The sequence below is a fragment of the Harpia harpyja genome, chromosome 14 (genome assembly GCF_026419915.1).
Source record: "Harpia harpyja isolate bHarHar1 chromosome 14, bHarHar1 primary haplotype, whole genome shotgun sequence".
Taxonomy (NCBI): Eukaryota; Metazoa; Chordata; class Aves; order Accipitriformes; family Accipitridae; genus Harpia; species Harpia harpyja.
The window spans coordinates 34844798-34866239 of NC_068953.1; the positions used below are offsets into that span (position 1 = coordinate 34844798).

Below are 21442 nucleotides of genomic sequence, written 5' to 3' on the forward strand. Positions count from 1 at the left end.
ACCAGAGTGAGTGAAAAACAACCCTTCCACACCCTGAAAGCCATAAACAAGAACAGCTTTGACTTGGTAACCACCTAATAATCCTTTAGGATAAAGGCAAACTAGCCCTTGTCTCCTACTCTACAGGCAGAAGGTCTGCTCCACAGCCACCTTTTAATTTAACAGCAAATACCTCAGAGTTTGTAAGTGTTAAGCAGCAAGATAAGGCACAACAGCATGAGAGTAATACCAAGCAACACAGTGCTTTACAGTATTCTTTTAAAAAAAACAAAGTCAACCCAAAACTTTATTTCATAGAAAACTTTCAGGAGACAAGATTAGTCTGTCGGAATATTCGAAGTATTACACTGACAACATACTCATTAAAGACAATTCCCGTTCTCCTAAGGTGTAATCCCGTTTCATACTGCACCCTTTATTCATTGCTTTCATCCTTACAGAAATGCTATAAAGCTCCTCTTCTGCAATGCCATCAAAAAAGAAGTCCTCATTGAAGATGGGGTTTCTGCTTTTCTTTATAACAGTACTCCTCTGCTTCTGTGTTTTCCCTGGCACCAGAGAGAAGGTGATACAGCAGTTTATGTTTTTGGGCTCTACAGAGTCATCATATAAACCCTCTGCACTGATCAGGCGGATCCGCAGCCTCTCATTCTCTGAGCAGTATTCAGTCGATAGCCTCAACATGCCTCCCTTGTCCATTACCACAGTACTCTCTCCCACTAGTCTCTCCCGGCTGTGGGTCAGCTCCAGGGGAAAGATGGGAGAACAGGACATGCTAAAGCTCCGCATGGCAAACAGCCCCTCTGAGGCCCGCCTGATGGCACTGGGGCTGTTATCAGTGGAGCTGCTCTCCTCTGTAGAGAAGGAATTGTTCCTGGCCGTGCTGGATTTGTTCTTGGCTTTCAGTGCTCGGCAGAGCAATCCCTCCTGACTTCGTGTTTTGATCAGGGAGCAGAATCTGGGAGATGACCTGCTGAGAAGTGGAGAACTGAAAGGAGAGGAATCGCTGGAGGATGCAGTATCGCTGTCACAGGGGCCTTGCCTGTGCAGAGAGAGATGCTTGGGAGGCAGCCTCACAGAAGTAAAGCTGATAGCAATGGGATTAGACATACTCCCTTTGCCACTGAATGTGTTAGCTCTGGATCGAGACAGCATCAGGCTGGGCAGAGCACTATGTGGATCACCATGGAAGATGGACTCCTTTCTCCTGGTGTGGGGACTCTCCAGCAAAGTGCAGAATCCATAGGAAGTGGGGGCTCTGGGAAAGTGAGGCAGGGAGAGCGCTGCTTGGGACTGCGGGTCCGAGTTGGTACTTTCTTCCTCCAGAGCTGGGATCTCTTCAGCGCTTTCGACCTGAATGAGGTGTGGCAAAGAAGAGCTGGGGCTGTAGTCAGAAGAATTAAGATCTGCATCCTCTGAACGGCGGTCCTGGTGAGAGCCGGTGCCCTTAACAGGGCCAGAGCTGGTCAGCCTGGGGGGAATGCAGAATTCAGGGATTCTGTCAGGGGTGAGGACATTAGGAAAAGCAGCAGCCCCTGGTCGAGCTTTTTCAGGCAGGTTTTGGCCAGGTGGCAGTCCCAGGAAGGAGGAGCTAGGGAGGTTGCCGTTTTCATGTGATGCTCTGATCTTTTCCAAGAACCACATCCCTATAACTGGGCAGGAAGTCCTCAAAGGGGAAAAGCTTTAAGTACAAATCCACCTGCAGACACACAGAGACGCAGAAGTACATGAACATCCTTCTCGGACACACTACAGCCAAGCAAGACACGGAGGATGCTATTCCAGGCAGGACTGGCACAAGCCCAGCCAATCCACAGGTTCAAAACAGCCTCTGCCCAGCACACTATCTTTAGCGAAGTCGAAGGGATTTCGCCGCAAGAACAGAACTAAACCACTAAAGAGATAAAACGGTATCGAGTCACTACCAGGGGAAAACGTCCCTTTCTGATAACCCCCCCGCCCCCCCCATACTTCTCACCTAGCAGAGGACGTACCTTGCCAAGTGCCAGCCACTTGTTCCTTCCAGCAGCGCTCACTCTCTCGCTGCTAACAGCCCCCGGGGCACCCAGCCAGCCCTTTTCTAGCCCCGCCGGGCACCTCCCACCCGCGCCAGCGCCAGCGCCACCGCCACCGCCGGAGGAGGAGGAGGAGGAGGAGGGGGGAGGGATGGATGCCGCGCTGAGTGCCGGGGACGTCCCTAGGGAGGGATCTCGCCAAACGAGCCTTTCGCGGGATAAGCGCTTTTTGATGAACGCCCGGCGCCCCCGCGGAGCTGCAGCTGCGCACGGCCCCGCCTGCGAGCGCGGCGGGACGGGGCTGCCCTCGCCCGCCTCCGCGCTCGCAGGGGTGGCCAAAGGCAGCCGTACGGCAAGCAGCCCCCGCTCCTTCCAGTTTCTTTTTTGATTAACGTCTTTACGGAGGCGTCCCGAGGTGTTTCGAGACCCAGGACAAAAGCGGAATTGTCTCGGTGCTGCTTTTCTTCTCGAGGTCCTGGCAGGTTTCCCGCATCTGAGCAGTAGGTAGCGGGGATTGCGGTTTTTCAAGCTCCTTTGAAAAGAACTTGGCTGCTTTTCTGCATCTGAAAGTGTGCCCCCGCCCCATTGTCCACAAAGAACATGAGACAACCGAGCCCTGACCCGGTGTCCTGTCGCTGATTCTGAGCAACAACAGAAACAGGAACGCAGATGCAGCGAGGAGAAAAACGAGGCAGAAAATGCTTTGGCAAATCACCTTGAAATGGAGTATGTCAACAGCACAGGCATGCGTGACGCCTAACAGACAGTGCACGGAGCCAGGTGGGATCCATGAACTTTCTCACCGCAGTTGTGCAATGCAGCAGAACTTGGACGGACCTCTGCAAACTCTATTCTGCAAGCTGCAAATAGGAATCTTAACTGCAAAGCCAGGAAGGCCTGCCAAACAGGTTGGCTAAATACTCAGCTGAAGCTGTATGCCTGTAACATGGCGATAGTAGACAAGTAATTTTCTGTGTTTCCTTTTCCCGCTAAAGAGCTAAAGTTCATGTTTACAGAGTGCTTGAAATACAGACAAGGTGTGCTCAGAGAAAACAAAGTGGGTTACAGGGGCAGGGAACATTTTGAACCTGCTGAAAGATTTAGCTGGGAACATGCACGTTCTGGGTCTGAGCCTTGCCTCTCTCCTGCTTGTTTTACACCAGTTAAGCTTCACTTTCATCATAATCCTCTAGTGATTCAAATCAGAGAAAATTCTTTCTGCCATGCTTTGTAAAAAGGTTTAGGACACCCCAAATGTCCTAGTAACATTTCAGATGTCAGTGCTTTTGCAGTTTACTTAAATGGACTTACTTGCTATGGGTGTGGTTCAAATAATCCCCAATCTGATTCAGAGGCTTCCAGAGAGGGTTTGAGCTTTCCCCAGCTAATGACGCTTTTCAGCAGCATAGAGGTGGAGCTATTGGAGACACTGGGATGCTCTCCTTTGGGAAGCAGAATGTGCGCCACATAGCTGTTATGCACAAGGCAGTACAGTACTAGACATCGCACATTACATACCATGTAGCTTCCAAAGAGTAAGTGAGCTTCGTTCCAATATATACACCTCTGCCTTTAATACCAAAGAAAGATTTGAGTCTAAAACCAGAGAAAAATGAAGGAAATGGAGCTTTTTAGTGGGAACCTTATTACCTCCGGTAACAGTTCGCAGTACTTCAGATATGGCAATTAGCCTCAGGTGTACCAAGTCCGCAGCTAGCATCAGGCAGTGGTGAAATAAAGTAGCCACCCTGGTTTAGATACTTAATTTCCATTTAGTCTCTTCAGGCTTTCTCTGCACTTAGTGAAAAGAGCTAGGGTTTTTCCAGAGGGTGATTCAGAGTTTCCTGATCTCAGCTGCTTCTCTCCCTCTGGTGACTGCAAAGGGAGCAGGTGCGTAACATTGGGTGGTAATATCCTCCCCTTCCTCATAAAGCCTGCACTTTATAGCCATTTAACAGATTGCTGATGTGCTGGGAGTTCAGGAACACTTAAGTACTTGTACATCCCCGCGTGGAAATAGGCACTCAAACGTATGATTAGCTGTTTAGCTTCCTGTGTTCAAAACGTTTTCTCTTTCCTTGATTAGCTTCAGAGCATAATTAAAATATGCTGCCAACAAGGCTTCCCGTTGCTATAAAAAAAATGGGTCTGCCATAAACCACTTTTAAACCGGAAAGGAGGTAATTTGCGGCAAGGCTTTGTTATGACTCCTCTGCCAGTAACAGGTGAAACCCTGGGAATCTGGCCAGGGACTGGAAAAGCTGTGGCAGAAGGAAATCTCCTACCCGAACAACACGGGACAAAGCCTAGGTTTTTTGCCTTTACGTGTCGCACCGATTTTATTTCCCTACTGCCCTTTATGACTTCACTCGCCATAACGACCCGGCTCAGGAAACGTCCGGCCGTGCCCGCGCCGTCTCCCTTCGGGCCGCGGCGGGGCGGGGCCGGGGCGGGGCGGGCCCCACCGCGGGCCCCGGGCACCCCCTGTCGGCCGCGCAGCCGAGCGGCCAGCCCCGCGGTGCGGAGGGGGGTTGTTGAGGCTGACAACAGATGGGCATCGGCCAAAACACGTTTGAAACCTGCCAGAGCCCTAGATGCGAAAGCTTGCCGTTCTTGTTTAACTGAGCTGATTTAAGTTTTTAATTCAGTGCCTAGTTTACAAATTGTTTCATTCTCCCACAAACAATAGCAATGTCCCGGTTATTGATACAAAAAAGCAGTAGTTCTACAAGCTCTTGAGCTTGGGGATGTTGCGCGTACACACACACGAACTATCGCAGCATATTTCTGTAAAGGGAGGAGAACATCATTACCCTGCACACCTGCAAGGCCCGTCCAGTGCAGCTGTTATGGTAAAAGACATCTCTGCCTGAAATAATTACACAAATTCAGACCTGTTTTCTAGGTCTTCATCAATAGCACTGACTGGTTCAAGGGCCTGGAAGTGCAAGAGGAAACCTTTCACTCGGGTCAGTGGTTTACAGTGGGTAGAGGCAGGAGTTCTTCAGGAGCTGACAGCCTTTGGATGATGTGCACCAGGGGAGGTGGAGCCCTCCTTGTCCAGCCAAGATGAGTGGGAAGATAAAAAAGAAAAACTTCTGGCCCTGCTGTGAAAGGGAGAGGCGTGGAAGACAGGCATGGATGAGACAGCACATAACAGCTTGCCATTCTTAAAGCAACAGAAATGGGTTAGTGCATTATACTACCCAAAATTCACAAAATTTCCACAGGCTTCTGGGAGAGTAAATAACCCTGTTCAGTTTTATTTTCATAAGGAAAGCAGCAGCAATTCAGCTGTAGTTACCTGAAAAAAACCTCAACCAAGAGGGACTTAGATTTTTTTTTTTTTTTATTAGAGATTGATATCTTGAGCAAATTTATAGCACATTGATTCATTCCTGTCATTTTGGCAAAGGTCAAAGATATCTATTAGCAGTCTGCCCAGCACTTCTGGCCTAAATCGGGTCATTCTGCATCACCTGTATAGTAATACAAAGTAGTTACAGAAATTCAGCAAATCTAATCTGAAAACTTAATCTTTCTTCTCTAATTTTGTATCATATAGTAGCTTATATTCTACCTCATCAGCAAAGGCAAATTTCTGTATAGCTTTATGAGAAGTGTCCATGCTCCTTTAAATGAACAAATGAAAGAACAGATGCCTGAGTACTGCTTGGCAGCAAGAGCACAGGAGTGGCAGGGCCCTTCAGGTACTTTGGGACTTTATGCAAAATATCTCAAGTACCTTGTGTCACAGCAGTATGAACTGTAAAAATCTAAAGGTATGAACTAAAGAATTCATTCTTTCTAGCATATTACATGGTCCTGTGATGAGAGGCTGACATTTGCCATGCAAAATCCAAGAAGGTTATGCTGTCCCTAATTCCACTGCCACTGAAGTCAGCAAAAAAAAATCTCTCAGTCTTAAGTATGGGACTGTACAGGGATCTAGCTGCATTTGGCTTTACATGCCTTTCCATGTTTACAACGGAAAAACACCCAATTCCATGCAGTATCTACTTCATGTCTATTTCAAATCTGAAAACATATTTTCATTATTTTGTCTACATGATGTTGAATTTCTTTTCCTGCATGCTTTTTAAATTTCTTTTCCCTGCATGCTTCCACGTTTTAAAACCCCATGATGCAAAACCCAGCTTCCAGCATGAAACATACTTCAGATAAAGCATGGTGTCCAAGGCCAATAAGATTCAGATTCTATTTATGGAAAACCCAGTCTAGCATTTTAATCAATTAAAGAAATATTTTCCCCTGCAACAATTTGGTGCCCAGGAGTAGATGAGCTGCTCCAGTCCATTTTCTCTGTCACACACTGTAACATGAAGGTAGAATCTAACTTTCACAAACAGCAATTCCCATGCTCAGCTGTGTAAAGGAACCCTCTAGGCAGACATGAATATGTATAAAGCTGGGAGAAAAGAGATAAAATGAATAGGGGATAATGAAAAGGGGAATTAAGTCTTTCTTGCATTTTCTGTGTTCAAGCAACCTACTAGTAATGACTAACATCCTTTCTGAAACTGCTCATCTCCTTTAAAGCTTAAATGCCATCATGTGGGAAACATTTTATTCTATTCTCTCAAACACATATAAGAGTTTGTCTATAAACATTCACCAGTAAATAATATACATTTCTGATTAGCTTCACTCCTTATTTCCTACCCAATCGGCTTGTTTGATTACATTGCTGCTAGTGTATGAGAGATTGTTTAGTACTGATTTTACCCTGAATGATAAAAAATACTCAACACCTCCCCCAAAATACACCTAATTCACTTATCAGCAGTTAGTAATTCTAAACATCCATCAGAAATGTTTTGCCTAGATTTTATTCTACTTGTGAAGCTTAAAAAACAATTACTATTTTATTGGGGAAGTTTAGTATCTATAACCATCACTAACAAGGGAGCACACTCTGGCATAGAGCAAGTTCTATTATAAAAAAGGAGCGGGTCACAAAGAAGAGCAGATCACTGGCTTTGATTGCATTGAGTGAATACTGAAGGTAACTTCACTGGATAATAAAATTAATTCTTGCTTATCATTGTCCTTCCCTTAGGAAAAGATTTGAAAGTTTTGACTTAAATGAACATCACTGATTTAAGTGCCTACAGTCAACAGAGCCTGGGGAACAGGGTGACTTTTGAGGGTGAATAGGTTTTTCAGTATTCCCTATGTATCTACAAAGTCAGTACAAATTCAGACCAACAGGATAAGCAGATTCTAGATTCTCTTCTGTGAGTCAGTTGTATACTTCTTACAACAGTCAGATGAGTTGACACCTGAATCCAGGTAAAACACAAAGAAATAGAAGGTTTCAGGGTTATACAGAACATAGACATCATAGAAAGCATTATACATATGTAACAGCTTCATGGATTTTACTCAGGAACAAATCAAAATTTAATGCCAAATATTCAATGAACTGGAGCAATATGCTTATGCAATGTAGCAGGTTATCAGGCTTGTCTTTGTCCAGTGAAAGTGAAAAATGATATCTCATGGGAAAATCTTTATGAAATATTCCTGATGAGGGCTGGAAACACTGAATAGTCTCATAAAATGCCAATAAGAAACTGAAACTCAGCTTGAAGTGTACCATTATTGCTGAGAAAAAGCCTCAACATTTTTTCTAGAATATAATGCTGGAACTATCTTACCTTAGGATCTACAGAATTACTTAGATTCAAATGGGTTCTTGTTGTTCAAGTCTTTTTTTTATAATGTTATAATTTTCTGTTGTTTTAATGACAGCGTTTCTAATTGGATTGATAGGATTTTTTTCTGCTCACTGTTCAGCTGTAGTTATAATGCTGTGGGCCAACATGGTACTGATAAGCAGTACGATGGACTAGAGAGCTGTTACATACAAAGCTCACTTCAGACATTAATGGAAAAACAGATGCATCTTTCACAACAGTGGCATATAGAGAACTCAAGACTGCCAATAACTTCGTCGAGCAGACTTGTAACACTGTAGGAAAGAATGGAACCAGAAAAATATTTTAAAGGCTATCAGGATCATGAAATATACTACACAACAGGTAATTCGTTATCTACATTTCCCATGCTTGGAGAGAAACGAGCTCCACTGCTCAGTTCAGCCAATGACCTGGAAAAGCAAGCTTCTGCATGCAGATAACTGGGATGAAATTCAACAGCAGAGCAGAGTGGATTTCCTAGCACCTTCAGAGGGTTTAACAAACACTCGATTAGCCTGGGCAGTTTAGGTAAGCTGATGAAAGGATCCTAAAGAAGGCTGGAACTGGCTTGAGAAAGGAATAAAATAGAAGAGAGGGAGATTATTTAATTGAAAGAAATATGATGGGCAGAATAACTCTGCTTGTACTGCTTGCTCTGAAAAAAATGGGGACTTTGAGCTCTGTTACTTGGAAGTAAGAAGAATGTGTGACTCTCAGTCAAGGCCTGGCAAATTGCTGCCCCGTCAGTGACTTTCTGTGATTAAATCTTAAACTTCAAAAGGGAAAAGGACTGAGGGACTTAAAAGGAGTCTGCTGGTGTCTCTGTATCTGCAAGGTCACCATTCTTAACGGTGACAGGAAAGCATCTGATCTTCCTCCAGTGAATTAATATTATCAGTATGGTTAAAGGATATCTGATCAGGAAGATAATTTCACAGTTTTGTTGCTATGGATGTACACTCACTCTGACAGGCCAGTCGTAAGATCGCAGCCAGGTTATGCAGGCACAGACACAAAGAATGGAAATTGAATTTCCTCTAAACAAAGATTTACATTCCATAGATTACTCTGCAAGTGCCCTTAATCTACATTCTTGAAGCCATGGCAGTAGCAGAGGTGTGTAGGTTGGCCATGCATTCAGGCTGTCAGACCGTGGAACACCAAAGCCAGAGATGAACAGTGAGAAGACAAGGATATGTTGTCAGGAGAGACAGAGCATTCTGGGGTATGCTACGGTGGTTCTTCTAGCAGTGATAGTTTAACATCAGTAGCTAGAGCTAGGGAGGACAAATAAGTCACACTGTTGCAGTGGTTTAGGATGTAGCAGCTTACCTTAAATAGCAGTGTTGAGGCAATGCTGCCAAGAACTGGCAGCCCTGAAAGCAAGCATGAAATGCTTTTTTCTGTTCTGTCTGGTAGGATTTAGGGTACAACTGATTTTCACAAACAGAGTCTTCACAGCTTCTCCAACTTTTTAAATTACCTTCTGGTGTATTCTGTCAATGCAGAACTGGAGAAGAAAAAAAGAAAAGATGGTGATTTGGCATCAAGCAAATATAATCATGAGAAGGACTTAAAAACACTCTCCCTAAAGGGTAGATATGTTTTATCTTGAAAATGGAAGAAAGCCTAGTGATTTCTCCCCAAATCTGACTCTTCTGAACAGCATTAGAGGACAACCACCTGTGGGTGGGAGCAAATCTTGCAGCAAGACAGAAGGAACACATATCCAAGGGGCCGGTGTATAAACTGCCTTGTTAGTAGATGTTTCACATAAGTTTTATAGGGCTGAACATGATGAAAACCTAAAAATTCCCATGATGTTTCCCAGGGGCTGCAGCTCTGTATCACACACTCTGGGTTTCTTTCAAGAATTCTGGGATATGGTGAAACCAGACCCAGAACTGCCCCCAGACTGATGTGTTCAGGTCACTCTTCTGTTGTGGAAGATTGACTTTTTATTTGTGCAAATAGCCTGGGCTTTCACCCACCAGGCTAGGTCTGTAAGACACGAACGTTTCATGATTTCTGGAAGCAGAAACCTGACATGAGTGGGAGAGCTCATGCTGTAGGCAATCCCATTGTCATGTTGTATCTCCAAGTGACTGCAAGGTGATCAACATCTCTAAATGTGATAAAAGAGCTTTCCTTCCTGAAACCTGGATTCCTTGTCTTGCACTGAGTTCAGCTTTGGGTTGTTTGTTCCCTCAGTACATATATCTAGCCTCAATTCAGGGCAGGCTTCTCTCCACTAGGCCAGGTAAATGCTTCTAAGGATTTCCTGAAAAAAAAAGTCCACCAAACTGATCAGCTCTTTTCACAGGGATGTGCTGTGTTATAGCCGTAATGACAACCATTCATCTTACGGCTTTGTGGAGTTACTATGCTGTGGCTTGTAGCAGGATATACCCCAGTTAATGAAATTTGAGAATTATAGCTTATATTTTCCTCAGGGTAAAAAAAAAAAAAAAATCAAGCAGTGCAACTTTATAAATTATAGAGTAGAATATTTCAGTTGGAAGGGACCTACAATGATCATCGAGTCCAACTGCCTGACCAATTCAGGGCTCACCAAAAGTTAAAGCATGTTATTAAGGACCTTATCCAAACGCCTCTTAAACACTGACAGGCTTGGGGCATCAACCACCTCTCTAGGAAGCCTGTTCCAGAGTTTGACCTCCCTCTCAGTAAAGAAATGCTTCCTAATGTCAAGTCTGAACCTCCCCTGACACAGCTTTGAACCATTCACACTGGATACGATTCACACTTCCCCTCCTCAGGAAGCTGTAGAGAGCAATGAGGTCATCCCTCAGCCCCATTTTCTCCAAACTAGGTAAACCCAAAGTCCTTAGCTGCTCTTTATCTACAAAGAATTGTTCATTTCAGATTCCCTGCTTAGAAACAACAGCATAAATATCAAAGCACTTCATGCAACAATCTCTGTTCTGGTAGCTTTGATAGAAGAATATTTTCTGCACTTTGGTCCCACGCTTAATGTAGTCTAATTTCATGGTAATTCTCATATACCCTAAATGAATTCATTGCATATAAAAGTTATATTGACCTGTAAGGTGAATAACACACATACTGAGAAAAGCTATTCTCTGTATCCTTTGTGCTCTAAGTAAATTCAAATATGAAAGATTAAAAACAAACATAATTTTTATTTTCAAATAAAAATGAGGCTTTGTAAAGCAAAGTTTCCACAAAACTTAAATTCAGTAAGTATCACTTCTATCAAGGTTAAAGAGAGAAGAAAACAAATTTAGTTCCCTCGTACACAGTCCTGGCACTATGCTTGTTCACAGAAGGAACGTATTTCAACCATTGATAAAATACATTTACATCCATTGCAAAAAGTAAAATTTGAGAAAAGCTATGGATCTATGTGCCCATTTTTTGTCATTTTATACATTGTTTTATTCCTCAAATAAAGATTCTATGAGTCATCACATGGATAATTAACTACTACTACCACCTTAACCAGGCATTACAATATCACTAGTTATTCTTTGGAAGAATAACTCCTAGGATTTATCTGCTTGTCATCTTCATTCAAGACACAAGGCTAAAACTGTCAAGTTAGACACCATATGCCATGGCCCATGACTTGCACGAATAGCAATAGTGGGAGTTTCCTCTATAACTGTGCCATACCATGGTCCAATAGTCGTGCAGAAACCTGCAACAAGGTGATTTTGATTTCCAAAAGTGTGGCAGCGTTGATCTATGCACTGCAGAACACTGACTGGAAGGTTTTATTAAACAAGTAGTTCTTCATAACATTTCCCCCCACCCAGACAGGCATGCAAGAGAGTCCTTCCCCAAAGAGCACAGATCAGAAACAACCTTAAACTGAAAAGAGAGGAAGGATTAGCGCTCTAATGCACCTGAAATACATGTTCTTGGGGCTTCCTAGCTGGTTGCAGCATGCCCTGCAGGTACAGTACGTATGAAGCTTAAATGCACCAGATGATGTTGCTGTGTTGAAGCAGCAACCTGCTAGTACAAACAAGGCTTATGAGAATGAACGAGGCAGTGAGCCAAGGACATTTCAAAGAGGATAATTCACCTTGTCAAAACATGCTAGATCTTGATTCAGAGTGTTTAAAAACAGGTGTGTTGGCAGACATCACTTCCCTGTATTTCCCATGCCATGAGCTACAAAGACTGAGGTGTCACTGGAGGAGGAGTTTCTAGGTTCAGCCCTGATAACAACAAACACAGTTGCCTGCAGACCACACTGTCATAATGCCATGGGCTGTGAGAGCCCGTGAGCTTAAGACAGCTCCAAGGAGCCGCGTGTGGAGGCTCTCTGGGTGTTCCTCCCTCAGCCCTAGCCCAGCCCCATTCCCAGGCAGACACTGCAACAGGGGGTAGGAGGGAGCCACTCTCCAGTTCTAGGTGGGGAATTCTGCTGCGGGAGCTGCCAGGTAGAGGGATCTTATGCTGCGCACGCAGGGGTGTGTGAAGCACGTAAGAACAGCAGTCTCCGGCTGACTTCCTCCTCTCCAGATCAACATACACTGAATCTCTAGTTGTTTCTATCGGCTTTCACCTAGACTTTATGTGACTTAAGATTTGACTTGGAAATGTTCCTGTTTTGAAGAAAGTTAAGACAGCCAGCCAGTCCAGCAGCTTCACCTAGTCCTTGCAGATTAAATATTAAAAAGAAAAGTCACAAATAACAGAAGACTATCATCCGAGTAGTAAAATTTAGTTGCACATTTCTTCTACAGGAAGGTGGCACATTGATGGGGTTAGCCTCAACATCTTGATGGGTAGAACATGTAATTGTGAGAGTTACATCTTTAAGTAGAACACATTTCAGAGTGGTATCGCTAATCAGCAGCACCTAATTAAGAAACAGATGTTGCTTTTGGTACACTGAAGTACATTTGAAGCAAAGCTCAAAGCTAGACTCTTCATCCTTAGACTCTGTCCTCAGCATTTCCGCTTACAGAAGCAGCACAGCTCTTTCTAAAATTTCATTTTAAAAGGACCCAGCATTTCAGAAGCTAGGCTGTAGTTTTCTCTCCACTAAGTTGGTGTGTTTTTGCAGAAGTATTTTCTGAAATGAGGAAGCGTTCTACATTTTTACTCTCCATTTAAAAAACAGGGCCTGCTATGGCCCAGACCGCAAAGCTTCATACAGATGATCTGTGATTACCTCCCTAATCTCAGAGCTCCTTATGCGCAAAGAATATTCAGAGAACAAAAGTAATTTGGAATATCAGGGCGAGGGGGAAAGAAATCTGTTAATGAAACTGATAGCAGTACGAAGAATCTGATTCCAGGAGCCAATGTAAAGAGCCCTGTAGACTTCAGGCAACTTTGGGAAAAGGCTCAAGATTTTGCAGAAGTGCTGTTTTTGGTCTTGGGGAGCAGAAAGAAAGGATGAAAACAGACAGTGACAATTTTGTTATCAGGAGGAAACTGAATGACTGAAATTTCATTTAAAAGAAAATTAGAAGAAAAGTCACAGGATACTGTAATTATACCCTGGAATAAAGATGAAGCTTTGGGGGATTTTGTGGATCGCCCCTTCCCCAGCATTAAATATCTGCCATTAATGGTTTACAACCAGAGAAGTGTAGCAAACTAAGTTAAAAGTGCTTGGAGAACAACACTGGCTCACAGCAGCAAGCAGGAAGAGTGTGAGAAAGGCAAGGATTTTCTTTGACAAAATTCCTTCCAAGTCAGGGAATCCTTGGCATGAGAAAACAAACACTTTAACTACTGCTCCTAAACACAAAGAGTTTAAACATATGGCCAGATATTACTATATAAAAAAAATAATTTTAAGTTATTGCTGTCACACACATATTCCCACTGGGAAAAGTAGAAATAGGCTCACGTGACCATAACAGATTCTCTGGCACTTTGTAAAAATTGTTACATGGTGAGGAGAATGAAATTAAACCCTTTATTGTTTAGCTATCTCATCCTCTCTCATTCCCTTAGGCAAGCTTTAAGTTTGAATCCAGCCTCAGCCTCCCTCCCACATCCCCCAGGGCCAGCAGCCTCCCACTGGAGCAGCCAATGTGGAACACATGGCACTTATATGCTGGGAACCTCCTCCAGCCCAAACACTTAAGAGAAAACAGGCTGCAATTTACTTGCAGCACATGTTTCACTTGAGGCTTCGCTCTACCCGAAAGCATGGCAGGACCTAATACTGCAGCTGTTGGGACACTTGTGGGTTTTTTGCTACCCACACATGTAAAGTAAAAGATGCTTTCCTCTGTTTTCTAGCACTTAAAAATATCTTTTGTCACTTAATTTGTCTCAAAATAACAAATATAATGAAAGTTCTGGAAAATGCTTCTTCTAGCACCAGTCTTATAAGGAGCTGCATGGATAGGTCAATGAAAAGAAAGAAGGGATATCAGGGAATACCTTTTCCAGGCCATAGGTGTGGGAAGCACAGCTCTTCCTTCATGATCAGCAGCACCATCCTCAGAGCTGAGTGTGAAACCAGCCATGTGATCCAGCAGGGTCTGTATTTTCCTCTCACCTGAATAAATGATAAAAGAAACTTCCTGGGCAGCAGTCTTGTTCTATCCCTCATCCATTTATATGCAGATGATCAGTCCTGTAAACACAGGGAGGGCAGGGGCCAGCCCCTCCCAAGTGTCTCTGGGGCTAAAAATACCTGAAAGCTGCTGTTTTGCTTTCATGGAGAAAATCCCATCTCTGGCCTCCAGGATGGAGATTGCTTTTCCTTTCCATGCCAGAGCAGTGTCTGCCTCATCAGCACTCCTCAGACAGTAGGGCCAGGATCAGAAAGCCATCAACTTATTCCTGCTGCTTTTAATTAAGCAGAACTCATCAACAAACTGAAGGCCACCAAATGGCACAGGAACTAATAAGCATAGTACTCTGGCTTCCGATATTCCTAGTATTGAGCTACATAGCAGCAGCACCCTCACTCTCTGTGCCGTTTGCCCTTATTTGCTATTTACTGTGATCAGCTGAAGTTGGGAAGAACAACTGATCTTAAGTAATTAAAATATTACACTCAGCAATTTACTGCTCAGCAACTTTCCTAAAGCAATGAAGTGATAGCATTCAACAGCAGCTAAAGTGGCAGTCAGACCAGAGGAGCTTCAGCCCCCAAATACTTAATCCACATTGTCCATTCAAAGATCAGCTGTGTCAGGCAGGCTGAAAGTCATTAACAACTGCCCCACTTCACCTGTAAACAATTTGACCTCCTCTAAGAATATAATTCAAATCTCTTTTGCTTTCTGTTAGATCTGAGTTAAAGCTCCTTGGAAGTTGTAGAGAACCTGAGCAACCCTGGGCTTGAGTCAGTTTTCTAAAGGAAACTTGCAAAATGAATTCCAGGTTTGTAGATTTTTTAAAATTTTTTTTCTTTTTTTTTTTTAAAGTATTGCACTGGTATCAGGGAGCTGTTACGACAGTTACAGTGATACAAGCCCTTCAAGGATGGTTTCAGTGGTACGTGATCTTATTGGGATCATGAGCACATTTCACTCACTGAAGAGAGTGGCAAACAAGGGAAAAGAACACTCTTGGACTTGTGCTATTATGCTGAATGCTTTGATTTTAAATATTTTTGAAAAGCATTTCATAAATCAGTTTAAGTTAGCAGCACTTCATGTCCTCCAGGCAAAGAAATCCTTTATGGTTTGTCTATATGGCAAGATAGCATTAAAAGAAAGAATTAACTGAGGACTGCTATTAGTGAATGACTGACAGTAAGATGGAAGATTGATTTGATCACAGGAAATGCAAACAATATATATACCTTTAGGGGGGTCAGTGAAAAGCTCAGCATTAAAATAAATCACCATCAGACCCTAGACACGGGGCAGCTGGGAAGGAGCTAGTCCTTCCTCCTCTCAGTTGTGCTGGCTTTACTTCTGTGTGATCCTGCTGACTTCAGGCTTTCACTGCACAAGTGAGAACAAAATCACATGCCAAATATATGCCATGTTATCTTTCACCTAACTTTGCAATTGTAACTCCAGAGTTTCCAACATTAAAGTTTCTATACATCCTGAACATCTTTTTCACTGGGGCGCTTGAGCTCCACACAAAAAAATACAGTGCTTTAAGAAAGTTCTTTTATGAGGGAATTGCTGGTACATTCTTGTTCATTTCTTTTATGTTTCTTTTGAATCAACATCTCACTTAAAATCTGTAATGTCAAGAACAGTAGCAATTTCCTTCTTCAGAGCTCCCAAAGCAGATTTCATGTCTTTTTCATTTTTACTAGATTTTTTTCAATACTGATCCTTTTATAGAGCACAGTTCGCTTCCCACCCCTTTATTTCTCCATCGATACTGGTGCTAGTCAGAATACAAATCCATTTATCATAGTTTTTCTCAATCCCATTTCTATGCAACTGAAACACCATAAAATATTGACCAAAGAAAGCTAATCTAGCAGACTTGGAATATTGCATCTCATAAAAGCTTATTAAAACATTTAGTAGATAGCATTGCATCATTCCAATTTGTTTCATCTTTTATCTTTTGTCCTGCTGTAGATTACACTTTACTCCAAAACTCCATTTTCCTTCTCTCCTAGAAGTCAAGCGCCCATCAGGTTTCTGCCATCTCCAAATTCAGCTTGTCTGAATGTATCAAATCAATTTTCTAAACCCATTCTTGCAGATGTTTGAAGCAGAAACAGCAGCCAAGTCAAGATAAGGCTTTGGCTGTGTACGACTGATATGGAGATCCCTCTCCTTTTACTAGCAACTACTGTTGGTATTGGAGTTTCTCTCTGAAGCCCAGACTATTTATACAAGGCAAGTATGCAGATTATGCCATTTTTGGACAAGGAATGCAGGGCTGGAAGAGGCCTCCTCAGTCTCTGAGCATGATCCCTCTCTATTGCAAACATTGCATTATCCAATTCCCCATCATCATCTTATCCTGCTGCATCATGAAAGTAAGTCAAGTTTCAGCTCAACTTCTCCCAGAGGAAAGCTGTTCTAGATCCCAATCACTGCTGCAAATCTTTCTAGGCTAAATTTATTCATGGCCAGTCTATGCTCATCTGTCCTTACAACAATGTTTTCCTGAACCTCACACAATTCTTTCCCTTCTTCCTTCCCACCAGTGTTCACCCTCCAATGCTCTGCACAGGACAGTTATTTCAGCCTGTCTGCAGATAAAAGTCATTGTATTTTAGTCTTCTCTTGTAGAAGGCAATAGTCCTACCCTTGCCTGTGACAGGAGATCTCACTAGTGCTTTGTATAAAAGCAGGAATATTCCTTGTACCTGAGGGAAACAGATCCAAAACATGTCTTTTTCAGGACTGCTTATGGTGATCTCATGATTGACTACTAAGTCTAAGCCACTCCCCCCCAAATGGCTCACACTTTGGTGCAGAGGGTATTGTTCTTGCTCCTAATTGCAAGACCATGCATTTTGCAGCTCTGAATTTCTTCTGATTTCTTTTACTTCAGATCTCAAGGAGGACAGGTTTTTTTCCTTGTCTTAAAGGAGGAAATTTTCTCTGCCCTCATCCAAATTCTTCCACACAGTGTGTTTCAAACAAAGCATTTCTTTATGTTAGAGGGGAGAGGCAGAATACTTTGATTTTGGTGATCAACAGAAACGCAAATAAACTGTATTTTCTGGACAGAGGCTGGAGAAAGCTGTGTGGAAACAGTCCATTCATACCATTGAAATGAATTGCCATCAGGACTTTGCAAATGAAAAGTTCACATCACTGATCCTTCAAAGGGTAGGTGTGAGCAGAGACATAGAGATGCACTGTGTGTGAAAGGAGCCCCAGAAGCACACATACGACTGCTTTGCATGAGTCTCTGAACCATGAGCTGCAATGTCACCTGACAAAGTCCATCAGGTTTACCTATACTGAGCCCCATAATGGACATGCCATCATTTCACCAGTATGCTTGGCATCTATAGCCAGTTTCTCTAGATAGTGACTAGTCAGGAGGAATCATTTCAAAAAAGAGAGAGAATATCATGACTCACTGCTCCTAGTTACACTTATTACTCTCCTCTATAAAGATGCTAATTTTCTGGGCCAAAACTTTTTCTCTCTCTTTCCCATTCTCTTTGCTCTCTTTCTTTGCCTGAATCACAATCAAAATCCTCACTATTTGGTAACTGGCTAGCAGATAGTTAGATTGCAATTAGACATACATACATGGTACCACCTGCTACGTGCTTTTTATTTCTTTTTGGCTCTGGAACAGCTGTTGGTTTCAATTTTTGCAAATTCAGAGTGAAGGAGAGAAGGGATTTTTTTTTTTCTTCACATACTTTATTTCTTCTGCAGGATATCAGGGCATGTAACAATCTCAGAAGAAAATTTAAGATATAGGTAATCATAATGTTTTACATAAGTAAAAGTAGACATTTAATGAGTTTACTTAAGGAGTCCAAAAAATGATATAGGCCCACAACCACATCTTTTTGTCCCTAGGTTGTTTTGGGTTTTTTTTGAACCTCCTTCTGATTTTAACAACATGCACAAAGTAAGCCAAACACCTGGAAGTTTTATAAACCAATAGATAGGATATGAAATGATAAAGCAACCAATGCATCAAAAACCTGCCAAAAAGCGAGACGGAAAAATCTCATTGCTTTGTCTTGAATACCTCGTTTAAAACTGGGGGAGATGAAGATATACAGTGCATGATTTCCATGTTTTTCAATTCACTGACCCATAAGTCAATCCTTGAATTTATCAATAATAGGGTATAATTTTTTGAAAAGCATTGATACATGTCAACTTAATTTTAATATCTTTTGTCTAGTCACCTGTAAAAATGCAGGTAACAATCATAACTTCCTACTACTTGATGTTGTGACAAACACAGTTCTGAGTTATCTGGGGGAAATTAATCATGCTAATGCAAAAGATGCTCACTGAAGCAATGGCTCTTTCCTCTTGGGGAGACACACTGAAATATACAGGCTTACTTGAGGTGTACAAACTGGGGTCTGGTAGCAGAATCTAGTCTGCACCACTGTATTAAAATCTTCACAAAAAATTGAGAGCTGTTCACTGTTGACATGGTTCCAACTAGTAAGTATAAACAAAAAGCATCTTACTTCATGGGATTTGTTTGGTTTTATTTTGGGATTGTTTTCCCCTCAAACGTTCTACATTAAAAACACAGAGTTGGTGATAAGCATAGGTTCCCTGTTAGAAGGGTTCTACTTTAGCATTGGGTAGGAGAATACTTACTATTCCCTCATCCAATTGCTGGGCAGAAGCAGTGTCTAAACACACAAGAAACTTCTGTAAAACCTGTCTAAGAGCCAGAAAGGGATTTTGAGTTGTGAGGCTGGTAGGCACTGTTGCCCTGTGGCCAAGTTTTCCGAAGCAGTATAAATTTCCTTGCAAAACTATAAAGTTGTAACTGACTCCCTCCACCGTCGCTAATGCATAGAAAATCCAATGCCATGCTCTCCCTTTCCTTTTTTCCCCTTGTCTAATATCTTTGCTATTTCAAACTGTAACCAGTTCATAGCTGTTTTCCCAGCACTCACTGCTGCTGCACATCTCCAGTCAGATACAACTGGAGAGCACCCTGTGATGAGCGGGCTGTACCTGTGCTACAGTGCTGGACCTCTATCCCTGCAGTGAGACAACCTGGCTGGCACCAGGGGTGAGGTTTTGACACCTGAGTGGACTCTAAGCTGATTGGGATTTTTGCCCTGCTTCAGTAAGATTTAAGCCATATAGCTCAATGACAAGTGCTTACGGTTGTTTTCAAGGAGGCAAAGTACAAAAGAAATAAGTGTGTAGTGACAGAGTTGCAGATGTATTTAGGCACTCAGTGATGTGAACAGACTTGATAGAGGCTCTTTAAATGAGATTTTAAACAGCATCTAAATTATGTAGCTTGCACTTATAGCTCAGGTGCTTTTGCAGTCTGCCCTACCTAAGTCTATCTATATAGGCAGTTACATGCCTTCCTGAATTCAGCCCCTTAATTCACCTCTCACTAAAATCTATAGCAAAACATACGCTGATTTCAGTCACACGCCATGCCCCCAGCTACATCTAGTCAAATAGCCAGTTATCTCCAACCCCTTCCCCTGACTTCTAGACAGAGGTGCACCTCACCCAACCTCTTCTGAGTATTGTAATGTGAACATCAGTACTTACTGAAAAGATACCAAAATGTACCACATAAGCTAGTGCCAATTCCAGCCATTGACCAGGAAGTACGGAAAGCCACAAAATCCTCAGCCCCGTTGGTATATAAGCAGCATAACCTTTGAGACCTCATGATTCAGCTATGTGTTCGCATACAGGGACTCTGGTGACTTAAGAGATTGAAAGGGGCAATCCCTGTCAAAGCCTTTTGCTTTACCACTGAAATGACAAGTGTTACAGGGTTAGGTTTTTTCCTTAAATTCCAGTAAGAAAACCCATTACGAACATGGAACATCACAGAGCTGAGCTAACATTGAACTTTGGGGTGAAATTATAAATTATTCTATTGATCAAGACTAAACAATTTATGTTAGTCATTTCAGTTTCCATTAATTCTAATGCAGTGCAACAGGATGGCATCTTGGAATCCAATTTCCCCACTAACGCTAATCCTTCACATACTCAGAGGTATCTTGATTTTATTCAAGCACTTGAAGTCACTGCTGCATTTTCATTTGGCCTTCATTTCCCCTTTTTTCACTGGAAGAAGCACTTTTTTTCCATCTGGGTTGAGCTTGAAATCTGACTTGTGGCTTATCAACATTGTATTTTTGGTTTCTCAGATAACTAAAAAGCTAGTCACACTGGAGGCCTGATGTGCATCCTGGGTCTGTAGGATGGAGAATGAAGCAGTATACAATTTAAGATGACTGTATTGAGGGCATGCTACCTACCATACAAACAGAAAAGCGATAATGATCCCTGCTTGTTTTATGAGGCAGGCTGCATGCTGGGTTGACCCCTTGCTGCATATCATTCTTAATTTTCTGACAGTCATTAAAATATTCAGTTAAGACTTGTGCATATACCCCTCCTGTCTGAGGGCGGCATTATTTCAACACTTTGGAATCATTTTTCCTATACCCAGCAGTGCCTCAACACAAGGGCATTATGACCATGTAAACCCCTGTTTGCTCTTATTAGCTTACAACAGATTGCAGTCTCAGCTTTGGAGACCTTTCAGCAGAGCAAATGGAAATCTGCCTTACCAAAGTGCAATGCATAAAAAGAGGGGAAAACAGGGGTGAATATCAAGTGTAAGATGATTTCATATTGTAAGTCTTAAAACAAAAAGTCTGCTCCTGCTTACAGCTAACACGCTCAATTACTTGAGGATGCTGGGTTCTAGAAGGAGACGTGGCCATATCAGCCTACTCCTACAGTTACTCAGAAAAACTGGTAGAGCAAATACCAACTTCTATTTTCTGGTTTTGGCAAATCCTCCAAGGCCAATATCTGCCTCACAAAAAGGAGATATAACTATTGCAACATATGCAACAGATGCTGCTCAACCATGTCCAGTTCACAGTGTGTCAGTGATGTCCCTTTTACTATCTCCTAGGCAAAGGGGCAGATGTCTCTTTTACTGTGTGGTTGGGGCACAAAGATCTGTGGTTACCACTACAGCACAGATCACTCCACATTGCAGCTGCAAAGTTGCACTGCACAGCCTTCTCTCCTCCTTCCTCCCCTGTTCAACTCCCTGTGTCAAATCAATCTGTGCAACAGAACTGCAAAG

General features: G+C 42.6%; 1 protein-coding gene and 1 long non-coding RNA gene across 5 annotated transcripts in view; both read right to left on the minus strand.

Annotated features, from left to right (window-relative positions):
• Positions 1–244: 244 nt before the first annotated feature.
• Positions 245–2099, minus strand: LOC128150638 (C2 calcium-dependent domain-containing protein 4C-like). 2 transcript variants are annotated; one of them, XM_052806998.1, is made up of 2 exons: positions 1995–2099; positions 245–1699 (listed from the first exon to the last, which is right to left on the minus strand). In XM_052806998.1, the coding sequence occupies exon 2, from the start codon at positions 1642–1644 to the stop codon at positions 343–345; it is 1302 nt and encodes a 433-aa protein (XP_052662958.1). In that variant the 5' UTR covers positions 1645–1699; positions 1995–2099; the 3' UTR covers positions 245–342. The 2 variants fall into 2 exon arrangements, with proteins under 2 accessions (XP_052662958.1, XP_052662959.1); XM_052806999.1 differs by having other exon boundaries at positions 245–1894; positions 1995–2079.
• Positions 2100–6112: 4013 nt separating this feature from the next.
• The window catches only part of LOC128150639 (uncharacterized), a 29982-nt gene continuing 14652 nt past the window's right edge, over positions 6113–21442 (minus strand). For 2 of the 3 annotated variants that reach the window (XR_008238132.1, XR_008238131.1), the window contains exons 2-4: positions 9071–9248; positions 8149–8305; positions 6113–7318 (exon numbers count right to left, since the gene is read on the minus strand). This is a non-coding gene — a long non-coding RNA (uncharacterized LOC128150639). Of the gene's footprint in view, positions 7319–8148; positions 8306–9070; positions 9249–11628; positions 11740–21442 lie in introns of those variants that run through there. The other variant, XR_008238133.1, reaches the window with a different exon arrangement.